Below are 12,839 nucleotides of genomic sequence, written 5' to 3' on the forward strand. Positions count from 1 at the left end.
GCAGCCATGGCTGACAAAGGAAGTTAGGGAATGCATCAAAGCAAAAGAGAAAGCCTATAATGTGGCAAAGAGTAGTGGGAAGTCAGAAGATTGGGAAGGCTACAAAAACAAACAGAGGATAACAAAGAGAGAAATAAGGAAAGAGAGGATCAAATATGAAGGTAGGCTAGCCAGTAACATTAGGAATGATAGCAAAAGTTTCTTTAAATACATTAAAAACAAACGGGAGGCAAAAGTAGACATTGGGCCGCTCCAAAATGACGCTGGTAATTAGTGATGGGAGACAAGGAAATAGCTGAGGAACTAAATAAGTACTTTGCGTCAGTCTTCACAGTGGAAGACAGGAGTAATATCCCAACAATTCAGGAGAGTCAGGGGGCAGAGTTGAATATGGTAGCCATCACAAAGGAGAAAGTGCTAGAGAAACTAAGGTCTAAAAATTGATATATCTCCAGCCCAGATGGGCTACATCCTAGAGTTCTAAAGGAGATAGCTGAAGAAATAGTGGAGGCGTTAGTTATGACCTTTCAAAAGTCACTGGAGTCAGGGAAAGTCCCAGAGGATTGGAAAATCGCTGTTGTAACCCCCGTTCAAGAAGGGAACAAGGAAAAAGATGGAAAATTATAGGTCAATTAGCCTAACCTCGGTTGTTGGCAAGATTCTAGAATCCATTGTTAAGGATGAGATTTCTAAATTCTTGGAAGTGCAGGGTCGGATTAGGACAAGTCAGCATGGATTTAGTAAGGGGAGGTCGTGCCTGACAAACCTGTTAGAGTTCTTTGAAGAGATAACAAATAGGTTAGACCAAGGAGAGCCAATGGATGTTATCTATCTAGACTTCCAAAAGGCCTTTGATAAGGTGCCTCACGGGAGACTGCTGAGTAAAATAAGGGTCCATGGCATTCGAGGCAAGGTACTAACATGGATTGACGATTGGCTGTCAGGCAGAAGGCAGAGAGTTGGGATAAAAGGTTCTTTTTCGGAATGGCAACCGGTGACGAGTGATGTCCCGCAGGGTTCAGTGTTGGGGCCACAGCTGTTCTCTTTATATATTAACGATCTAGATGACGGGACTGGGGGCATTCTGGCTAAGTTTGCCGATGATACAAAGATAGGTGGAGGGGCAGGTAGTATGGAGGAGGTGGGGAGGCTGCAGAAAGATTTAGACAGTTTAGGAGAGTGGTCCAAGAAATGGCTGATAATTCAACGTGGGCAAGTGCGAGGTCTTGCGCTTTGGAAAAAAGAATAGAGGCATGGACTATTTTCTAAACGGTGACAAAATTCATAATGCTGAAGTGCAAAGGGACTTGGGAGTCCTAGTCCAGGATTCTCTAAAGGTAAACTTGCAGGTTGAGTCCGTAATTAAGAAAGCAAATGCAATGTTGTCATTTATCTCAAGAGGTTTGGAATATAAAAGCAGGGATGTACTTCTGAAGCTTTATAAAGCATTAGTTAGGCCCCATTTAGAATACTGTGAGCAATCTTGGGCCCCGCACCTCAGGAAGGACATACTGGCACTGGAGCGGGTCCAGTGGAGATTCACATGGATGATCCCAGGAATGGTAGGCCTAACATACAATGAACGTCTGAGGATCCTGGGATTATATTCATTGGAGTTTAGGAGGTTGAGGGGAGATCTAATAGAAACTTACAAGATAATGAATGGCTTAGATAGGGTGGATGTAGGGAAGTTGTTTCCATTAGCAGGGGAGACTAGGACCCGGGGGCACAGCCTTAGAATAAAAGGGAGTCACTTTAGAACAGAGATGGGGAGAAATTTCTTCAGCCAGAGAGTGGTGGGTCTGTGGAATTCATTGCCACAGAGGGCGGTGGCGGCCGGGACGTTGAGTGTCTTTAAGACAGAAGTTGATAAATTCTTGATTTCTCGAGGAATTAAGGGCTATGGAGAGAGAGCGGGTAAATGGAGTTGAAATCAGCCATGATTGAATGGTGCAGTGGACTCGATGGGCCGAATGGCCTTACTTCCGCTCCTCTGTCTTATGGTACCTAACCTGCCCATCTAATCCCATTTGCCAGCAATTGCCCATTGCCTTGAATGTTATGAAGTGCCAAGTGGTCATCCAGGATGTGAGGCAACCCCCCACTATCACCCTCCCAGGCAGTGCATTCCAAACCGTCATCAACCTCTAGGTAAAAATGTTTTTCCTCAAATTCCCGCTAAACCTCCTGCCTTTCACCTTGACCGTGACCCCTCGTAACTGGCCCTTCAACTAAGGTGAACAACTGCTCCCCATCACTCTGTCCATGCCCCTCATAATATTCGACACTTCGATCAGGTCGCCACTCAGTTTTCTCAGCTCCAACGAAAAAAAACAATCCTATCCAATCTCTCTTCATAACTTAAATGGCCCATTCCAGGCAGCATCCTGGTGAATCGCCTCTGCATCCCCTCCAGTGCAATTATTGGGGCTGTTTAGCACAGGGCTAAATCGTTGGCTTTGAAAGCAGACCAAGGCAGGCCAGCAGCACGGTTCGATTCCCGTAACAGCCTCCCCGAACAGGCGCCGGAATGTGGCGACTAGGGGCTTTTCACAGCAACTTCATTTGGTGAGCTGTGGCCTCACCAAAGTTCTATACAACTTGAACAGGATCTCCCCGCTTTTGTAATCTATGCCTCAATTAATAAAGGCAAGAGCCCCATATGCCTCTTTAACCACCCTATTAACCTGCTCTTTTGCCTTCAGAGATCGATGGACAAACACACCAAGGTCACTTTGTTTCTCGGAACTTCCCAGTGTTATGTCATTCATTGAATACATCCTTGCCAAGTTACTCCTTCCAAAGTGTGTCACCTCACACTTTTCACGGTTAAATTCGATCCGCAACTTTTCTGCACATTTGACCATCCCGTCTATATCTTCTTACAATTCATGACACTCAACATCACTGTTAACCACCCGGTCAATCTTTGTGTCATCCATAAACGTACTGATCCTACCCCCAGTCATCTATATAGATAACTAACAATAGGGGACCAGCACAGATCCCTCTGGTACACCACTTGACACTGGTTTACAGTCACTAAAGCAGCCATCTGTCTCCTATAGCCAAGCCAATTTTGAATCCACCGTATCAAGTTACTCTGTATCCCATGTGCATTTGCCTTCTTTCTAGGTCTGCCTTGTGGGACCCTGTCAAAGGCATGCCTGAAATGCATATAAACTACATCAACTGCACTACTCTTATCTACACACCTGGCCACATGCTCAAAAAATTCATACAAATTGGTTAGGGATGCCGCCCCTTTGACAAAGCCATGATGACGATTCCTGATCAAACCTTGCCTCTCCAAGTGGAGATAGATTCTCTCCTTCGGAATTTTCTCCCAAAAGTTGCCCGACTACTGGCATGAGACTCACTGATTTGTAGTTCCCTGGCTTATCTCTACAACCTTTCACAATAGTGGAACCACATTAGCTGTTCTCCAGTCCTCTGGCTGCTGTCTTCACTATAAAAGATACAAAAACATTCCAGTAATAGCTGTAAATCGAGAGTTGGGGGAGGGGAACTTGGTGAAATTACAATCACTAGGGAAGCAGTGCTGAGCAAACTGATGCGAGATGACAAGTCTCCAGGTCCTTCGGTCTTAAAAAAAGTGGCTATTGATGTAGATGTAGATTCTGGGAAGGTTCTATCTAACTGGAAAGTAGTAAATATAACCCCTCTATTCAAGAAAAGGAGGGAGGCAGAAAACAGGAAGCTACGGACCAGTTAGCTAGACATCTATCGTGGGTAAGGTGTTTGAATCGATAATTAAGGAGGTCACAGCTGAGCACTTGAGAAACTCGAGGTAATCTGCAAGAGTGATCATCGTTTTGTGCAAGGGAAATAATGTTTAACCAATTTATTATGCGCTGTGGATAAAGTGGTGTGTGTAGATGTGCTTTTTCCTGAAAGCATTTCATTAGGTGACACAAAGGTTATTGGGGAAAATAAAACTTCATGTGTATTAAGCATGGATAGAAGATTAGCCGGCTGACAGAAAAGGGGCTTTGCAAGTGCACTTTCAAAAAGGGTTTGATGAAGTGTTGATAAATGAAACATAACTGAAGCCACTTCAGTCAAGGTCCATTAATAATGCTTCAAAAATGATGACCCCCCCCCCAACTGCAGCATGACACTTGCATTTCAACCCCCAGCAGCCCCCCATCTGAACAAGACCATCAATATTAACATCAAATTACACACAATATGGATTCATATCCAGGGCCTGGTTTGAGATTACCCAAAATTCATTTCACTAGAATATCTTAGACCAGGCCTCAGATATGCAAGGATAGTGCTTAAACGCTCTTGATATGACTAAATTCCATAATTTGAAAAACTAATGTGAAGTATGTATTGTGCGTGTTCTGTAATAGATTAAACACCACGGGAAACACTCTACTCGCATGACCAATCAGTTACCCCAAATCTTGATATCACTGTTCAGATCAACTTTCTTCTTCAGTGACGTTGCCCATAACCAGACTCTCATACAGAAATTTTTTAAAATAAATCATACCTATTTTTAAATCTGTCTAGTGCAGCAATACCAAAGTAGTACATCTTGGAGTCAAAAGGTTTGCGCAATGCCTCGAGAACATAGCGCAGTGCAAGTCCCAATGCCATATAGGTGACCAGCCCCTTTTCGATAATTCCACCAAACAGGCAGGCAGTGATGTGCAGCTCCTTATCTGGGTATTGAGGGAAGAAGCGATACTCCTCAAAGAGGTTACGTAGCATACAGTTAAAAACCTCCCTTTCACGCTTAATGCTGGAATCCTTAAACCTCTGCAGCATTTCCAAAACCTGCAGAAATAAGAGGAAATTTAACAAGTCAGCACCATTTTTCAGAGACAACATAAAAAGCAAAAGAGCAGGTTAATAGGGTGGTGAACAAAACTTGACGATATCGGAACAGAATTAGGCCATTCAGCTGCTCAGGAGCGTTCTCTATTTAGTTAGATCATGGTTGATCTGCACCTCAGATCTAATTTCCCACCTTTGCTCCACAGCACTTGATATCCTTACCCAACAAAATCCAACAGTATTAGTTACTTTGCTGTATTCCCAGTGTGGAACTCGAGGGGTGGGATTCTCCACTCCCGCGCCGTCGTGAACGCCGGCGAGGTTCACGACGGCGCGAAACGGCCCGGTCCCGACCGATTCAGGCCCTGACAATGGGCCAGGATGGGGGCCGCGTCATCTACACGCGCCAGACCTGGTCGCCTGCGTAAAAGCGGCGCCGCATAGATGACGCGGCCGGCGTCGCATAACGGGCGTCATCCGCGCATGCATGGTTGCCGTCCTCTCTAAGTCCGCCCCGCAAGAAGATGGCAGACGGATCTTGTGGGGCCGCGGAAGGAAGGAGGTCAGGTCCTCCTTCAGAGAGGATGGCCCGACGATCGGTGGGCACCGATCGCGGGCCACCCCACATTTCAGGTAAAGCCTCATGCAGGATCCCCCCCCGCCGGCTGCCCCCCCAGCGTTCACGCACCGCTCACGACTGCAGCGACCAGGTGTGGACAGCGCCGGGGGGAACCCGCCGTTTTTGGCCTGGCCGCTCGGCCCATCCGGGCCTCAGAACAGCGGGGGTGCAGGAGAATCGCCATTTTCGGTGTCTCCGCCGATTCTCCGGCCTGCGAAACACAACCGGGCCGTTCCCGCCACTTGGAAGAATCGGGGGAGGGCATCGGACCGGCGTCCCCGGGAATATTGGCGGCCCAGGCGATTCTCCCAACCGGCGTGGGAGTGGAGAATCGCGCCCGTGGTCTCCAATTACTAAAATTAACAGAAAACTCACTTAACATGGGGCTGTGAAAGAATGGATGCTTTGTGGAATACGGTTTTATTCTATAAAGAAAGCAGAGCATGTGTAAATTAAGCTAGCGAAAGACTAATGGAGACTGTGCCTGGAGGCTGAGGGATGAAAGGAGTGAAGCTGCTAAATACACACATTTGAAATGAAGCTACAGTCAAGTGGTTTTATACGTAAATAAGTTTAGAAGTTTACATTAGGAGATAGAGGGATGTAGTTTTCTCAGCTATTAAATTTCAATGGTGACTAAAAAGGCTTTTACAGCTTGCAAAGTTTTCTTATTGACCAAGAGAAGGTTATTAAATTTTATTTGATCTCAAAAATGGGAAAATAGGAAAGATTTGGGAAGTTTAAAAAAGTGCCGAGAACAATGGAATCTAAGATTAAAGATATGCACGGTGAGGTGTTGAGCTGATTTGGTGTTGGGTGCGAGGAAGATCTCCCGGGAACAGCTTTGGGCAGGTAGAATAGGTGAAGTGCCTTGGGTTGTCACAGCAGAGTGAAGAGTTTGAGATACTGTTATTAAAGCCGCAGCAGAAGTTTTGTTTTGAGTAATATTACTGGATTTCTCTGGTTAAACATCTGTAAGGGAGTGATTCTAGAAGGGTCTGACCAAGTATGGAGACTCTTGGGGGATTATTTTGTAAGACTAGTTTAACGGTTTTCTTGTCAATAAATCTTTTACTTTTAATTTCTTAAAAATCCTGTAAATGTTACTGGACTACTTGCCATTGAGATCAGTGCGTTTTCTTGTTTTCAGAATACAAAAAAGGTATGACATAAGCAGTTTCTCCCTGGGATTTGGTTTGCTTAGCTATTAACAACTGCTGTGGCCATAACCGTGGTTAAAACTGTGAAATTGGGAGTGCAGTGGTTTCTGCACTTTTGGGAAGACAACCTCCTGAATGCGTTGTCTGCATGATACCGGAGTGAAATATATTTGAACAGTCAATCAGTATCGTAAAGGGGGCAGGAGAATTGCTCCTCATTTTCACCTCTTCTTCTCAAGAAAATCAAATACAGTGCAACTGAACAACTACAATCGATAAAATAGTACTCAATTCACAAATAATGTCGTGACAATAGGACCAACTGATTTTTTTAAAAAACAAGGACTCTCAATCAGCCAATTTAGAAGGAATTGTTAGCTTTTGCTGGGAGGCAGATGTTGTGATTAAATGTTTCCACATGCAATTTTAATCCTGCCATTTCCTCACATATCCCAGATCATTGTTATTACGACTTCAACAAAGCATAGTCTCTTTTCTCGATAAGGCACATCAATTTCATACATTTGGAATGATTAGCCAGTATCACAATGTGTCAATTTCATCTTACTCCAACAACTCAAGTTTTAAATTTTTCACTATAGTATTCATTAGGAATTAAAGTATAATTTCTCCAGTTTCTCCTTTTGTCAGGGTTAGGAGAGTAGACTGTTATTTTACAACTTTTTCGACATCATCTCTTGCCGGAAATCAAATACTGCATCAAGAGACTTCAGTAAAAATCTTAAGGAACGGACAAAACCGTTCCTGAAAGACTGTTTCACTGCCATGAAAGCAGTTTAAACTGCCTTTATATTGAGTTTATTGATGTTTTAGTTCCTCTAACTCCTGATTCATACATCTCCCAGAACCAGTGGCAACCTCAAAAGAACATTCTCCACGTATACAAAAGTCACAATGAAACTACAGCTTATAATGCTTCGATTTTACCTCTTCTTACCATTCCAATCTCAAACACATCAATTTTACACTTTGAAATCACTCCTTCTCAAAAACTACCATGAACTTTATGCAATTGTAAAGCTGGCTAAAGTTCATGCAATCCTGTTGACAACGCAGTTGCTAACTGAACATATAAAACTGCAGGATTCTCTGCAGTTCCTGGGTGAAAGACTGGAAGTCAGCACATGGCTACATTCACAATGGAACAAAACACTGCAGTGAAAATCAAATTCTAAGATGAACATCAGACTATGATAGATGTTGCTTTTTAAAAAATAAAAATCACTTGTCTGCTCAAGGCCTAAGATTACATATTCATCCATATCAGACCAGGCTTCTGCATGGCACCATATCCAGGGTATCCTGTTCATTACAATGACTCTCTATTAAACTTGTAAAAAAAACTTTCATGAACATTACATGATATCATCGGTTTTGAGTAGAATTCAATGTTCATGGGCCAAATACAAAATAATGCAATAGTCACAGCTTAGACAGTGCAGGTAGCACTGCAACAACCAACACAAGTTCACATAGGGTAATGTCAACAAATGACACAAAAGCGAACAAGCTTTCATGCAAAATAATTGATGAATCTACTTTGTAGAGAACCCACCTGGAACCTGACAATTTGGTTAATCAATTCTGCATCCCATAAGATGCCAGATAATAATCTTTATTATTGTCACAAGTAGGCTTACATTAACGCTGCAATGGAGTTACGGTGAAAACCCCCTAGTCGCCACACTTCAGCGCCTGTTCGGGTACACAGAGGGAGAATTTAGAATGGCTAATTCACCTAACAAACACGTCTTTCGGGACTTGTGGGAGGAAACCAGAGCACCCGGAGGAAACCCACGCAGACAAAAAAGCATCCCCATCTAGGATTGAGATCCCCTCCCTTTCCAGAAGATACACCTCATACTAAAATACCCTTTTACCAACCTAATGATGGCCTTAAGAGCCTCCCAAAGGGTGGTGGGAGAAATGGAGTCTGACTTCAAAATTTAATGAAACCCTCCATGGAGGTAGACAAATGCTCACAAAATTTATTGCATGACAACAGAGAGATACCTAGTCTCCAGGGTGGGTGTTAGGCAGGGCCGGACTCTGTAGATCAATAGAATGTGGGGCTTGATCAGAGACAACAATCGGCGAGTACTCAGACGCAACTACCTAAGGGAGGAGGGCCCTATCAAAAATTTAAAAAGACAATGCAGGAGTACTCATGGTGGACATGAGAAAAATCTTTGTCGTTTGAATGTAAAAGTGCCACCCCCACCCAAATCTGTACCATAAAAGAGGACATAGCCCTGGCCATCCCGGATGGGACAAGCGATTTTGGTTTGGAATGATCAAATCTCGGGTCCAAAACAGTTCAGGTCGCCTCCTAGAAACATCTGGTGCAAATCAAGGCTGAGGAGAGAGTTCAACTGAGAAAGTTTGTGTCATCAGTTAGGGGCATAGGCGTTAACTATGACTACAGGGGTGTTCACCAAGAGCCACACAATAATTATAATGACCATTAAGGTGGGCTATAAACTAAGAGGAGGAGAATTGTATTCATACGAATTAAAATTGCTATGCCTCTGGCATTAAAACTGGAGTGAAATACCTGCAGTTTTTGGTCAGCTAGGATAGTAGAAAATAATAGCAGACTGACCTGAAGTGATAAAGCTCATATTCAATTGTAATTTGTCAAAATAGAAAACCTACCTGCTTTCATTCATAAAAGCAATGAAGCCAATATAATCAGGGACTATTACCCAGGTTTCTAGATGAGGGGGACATTTAATGGTTTGAAACCCGCCTTCACATTCTACCGTTGTAATTTGCTCATGGAAACGGTCACCAGGCAAGCAAATTAGAAGTGCGATGAAGGCACTTGAAGCAATGCGGTTTTGAAGACTTGTGGATTTAGCCTATTCAAGGGCATTTTCTACTCAAATTAACTCATGCAGTGCATCTAAATTGATAGGAAATGGATTTTATTCATTGACTACGGACACTCACCTCATCAACAGACATGGTAGGATGGGGTGGATGGTTGTAGATACGTTGGAAGTAGCTGTTTGCTTCGTCATCAATCTCCTTGCTAAAGTGCTGATTTGCCTCTGGCCATACCTGAGAAAGGTCAGCTGTGTGGGATGGCAACAAATGGAGGGAAAAAAATCTCATCAAAATCTACTTGGCAACTATTGTTCAACAGTACGTGCAAAGCAACAGACTGACATATAAACAATGTGCATGGCTTTTGTCAGCGTTGGATCTTCATCACAGAATTAACAAACAATGCAATTATTGAAGAAACTATTACAAATAAGCTGCAATATTTTGCACTGCAAGTATTTCAGATTGGTTCCATTTGAATTCACATTAATTAATCATATGAATACAGGATTTCATTTGAATTCACTTTAATTAACCAAATGAATACAGGATTCAGTTTTGAGATCGTACTTGCACTGCTCCCCCCGTCACCCTGGGGAAGAAGAAAAATGGGCAACTGATCCTAGCTGACTAATCTTTGAATTCTGCAATTCTACTTGGGAACACTGTAGAGCACATTGGAGTTAAGACCCACTGAGTGAATGGATGAAAGTTCAATTCCCTCACGAGCACTGAAATTCTGTTATGAGAAAATGCAAAAGGATATACCACTCTGTCACTAAAACATGCTCAAGCTGCTGCACAGAGCATTCAGCTTCCAACTTGGCTGAATATTTTGCTGGCACTTGCACTCAAAGATTGCATATAAGTAATACTTAGTTGAGGTGCTGCAGACCAACTTCTACCCATGAAGATGATAAAGGGTTCAATACCTTTAGAAGAGAAGAAAATTCCAGAAGAAAACAATGTCCATAATTAAAGATGGTTGGGTGAAGACTAACCTTGCTTTTTTCTAGACATTTTTAGAGGTTGAGAATTAAAAATCAATTGAAACCAATTTCAAACACTTCCATTTGTTGAGAATGATAAACGAGCCACAAATTTTCACAGAGGTTAGGATCTTTTGACTTGGATATTGCACGAATTTCGCTTTCACTGATGCACAAATGAACAACCATTTTGGCAGAGCATTTTATTGAGTCCTCAGCTAGGCAAATAAAACAAGTTTAAGAATTCCTTACAAAACAAACATTTCTTTTGCTTTCAATTTGATGAATTTTGATAGATTAAAGTAAGTGATCAATTTCTTAAAGTTCAACTGGCTTATGCAAATATCACTTGGCGAGAATTCAGTTCAGAAGGAACAGATATAATTACACAGCTAAATGGATTTGGATTTTGAACAAAATGATTACCAAATTGGTTTGTATTTCTGTCACGTGGTGCTAATTGTAATAACTGAAGAGGAAAACTGTGGTGTTGATAAATTCCAACATGGGCTGGCATTTCACAAACATGCAGACAAGCATTCATATCAAGTGCATGCATTCACCGGGGCAACCTAATACAGCACTCAAAATAGGCTGAGGATAGAGGTGTCTCAATGGTATATTTTTCAATACTGGCGCTCTTTACCACAAAATTGTTAAAAGTGAGGGACAAAACAATTACCCCCCCGCCCCCGATCATCATCAACTTCATCCCCCAGTCCCACTCCAGAATCTTGGTCGTAACCTCAACCTTCTGTCACATGTCCTATATTGCTCCAGCCAAGCTTTGTAAAAAGCTCAAAAGCAGAACCTTCTCCAAATAATGAGCACTTGCTGACTGATAATTCCTTCCAATTTCGCTGCTAGATTCTGGATTCCCATTAACCCAGGTTTCTTGGTTTTGGATGCAGAAATGTCTTCACATAGAGGGATTAAGAACAAGGCCTCGAATGTTATCGTACTTCCAATGGTACTTCAAAATTGTCCGACTTTCTACGATGCTCTGCAGAAGTAGAACACAAACAGACCTTGCGATCTTCCCCAACAGCTGCCAATTACCCAAATCATATTCATCAGTTAAAATGGATTCACATTTGTTTTTCTGCTACTCAGTTTCTTTGTGAAAGAAACATTTGCTGTTATTTCTTTGCTTTCTATTACTATCTTTTCACTTTAGCAGAGTAATTCAGTAGTTGATATATACAACATAGGTAGCTCTCCAGCACACCCAACTTTAAAAATGAACCCAGTATGATTTTCTTTTAATTCATTCATGGATGTGGGTATCACTGGCAAGGCAAGCATTTGCTGCCATTTCTATGATGAATTGAAGCCTAAGTTGTGTTGCACTCAAGAATTTGGGCGCTTTGTGATTCCTGTGGTCACTGAAAATGTACTAGGAAAAGATTGAATCAGGTCGATAACTTCGAATGGTATATCAAGAGTTTATAAATAAACCCGTCAATACTCTAAACCTTCAATTCATTATTTAAGGAAATCTATTTTGAGCCCTGGTTGCGTGTATCGCTCTCTTAAGACTAGTTATCTTTAAACCAAGGTAACAGAATAAGCTAGCTAGGCCACACTCGCACAACAGTCACAGACAACACAACCACTTACAAGGTTTCATCTTACTCTGCTGGAATGTCTGTGGGTTCAGTCCAGATGTGCTCATCTTTCGCTGTCCAAAGGGATCAGTGTTCACAGTTGGTAGTGCAAGTCCACCAGTTCCCATGCCAGTCAAACTCCCTGTACCCAAACTACCTGAAGGTATGAAATCAAATAAGGCTTCCCGTCAAAACGTATTACAGCTTTTATTGGCCTATCCTTAAGCTCAATAAGTTGGTTAACGGACAAAGCTACAAGTGCATTATGTGCCACAGTTTTCTTTTTATTTGGTCACACCATCAGAATCAGTCTCATAATGCAGGATTCTCTTCACTTCCTCCCTTCCTTTCCAGAACGATCCTTCTGGTTAGCACAACACACTTCAAACTGATTAATAGGATGCGTAGATTCCAGAATACAGTGCAATCAACTGGCAAACATATTCAGAACAAGCCACGCCTCCGCGGGACATTTCTGCACCGGGACTGTGAATCATGCACTGGTTTCAGATTCATCGTAGCAGTTTGAGAGAGACCTGTGATCTTAGCCAGTCAGTAGTTTGCAGTTGCAACCTTGAAGCAAAACATCTTGACAAACATTTAAAACTGGGTTTATACTTTGGTGAGCCTGCTTGCTGATCTATGATATTTATCAGCTTTTACAACACATCTTTCATTTTTACTTCCAAAGGAAACCCAGAATATAGGGACCACGTACAAACTGTTAAGAGTTGGATTTAATTTGAAGCACTAAGTGAACATCTGGGGTCTGCCTGGTCAGTACTTTTTCCAGAAGATAAGC

The 12,839-nt window shown here is 42.4% G+C and overlaps 1 protein-coding gene across 10 annotated transcripts in view; it reads right to left on the reverse strand.

Moving 5' to 3' along the window:
* Positions 1-12,839, reverse strand: part of cnot1 (CCR4-NOT transcription complex, subunit 1) — a 277,488-nt gene that overhangs the window by 94,344 nt on the left and 170,305 nt on the right. For 6 of the 10 annotated variants that reach the window (XM_072518616.1, XM_072518621.1, XM_072518617.1 and 3 more), the window contains 3 exons: positions 12,051-12,194; positions 9,565-9,689; positions 4,526-4,812 (listed from right to left, as the gene is read on the reverse strand). In XM_072518616.1, coding sequence (XP_072374717.1) covers positions 4,526-4,812; positions 9,565-9,689; positions 12,051-12,194 — 556 coding nt within the window. The remainder of the gene's footprint in view (positions 1-4,525; positions 4,813-9,564; positions 9,690-12,050; positions 12,195-12,839) is intronic. The other 4 variants (XM_072518624.1, XM_072518622.1, XM_072518623.1 and 1 more) reach the window with 1 other exon arrangement.

This window comes from Scyliorhinus torazame, chromosome 10 (genome assembly GCF_047496885.1).
Source record: "Scyliorhinus torazame isolate Kashiwa2021f chromosome 10, sScyTor2.1, whole genome shotgun sequence".
Lineage (NCBI taxonomy): Eukaryota > Metazoa > Chordata > Chondrichthyes > Carcharhiniformes > Scyliorhinidae > Scyliorhinus > Scyliorhinus torazame.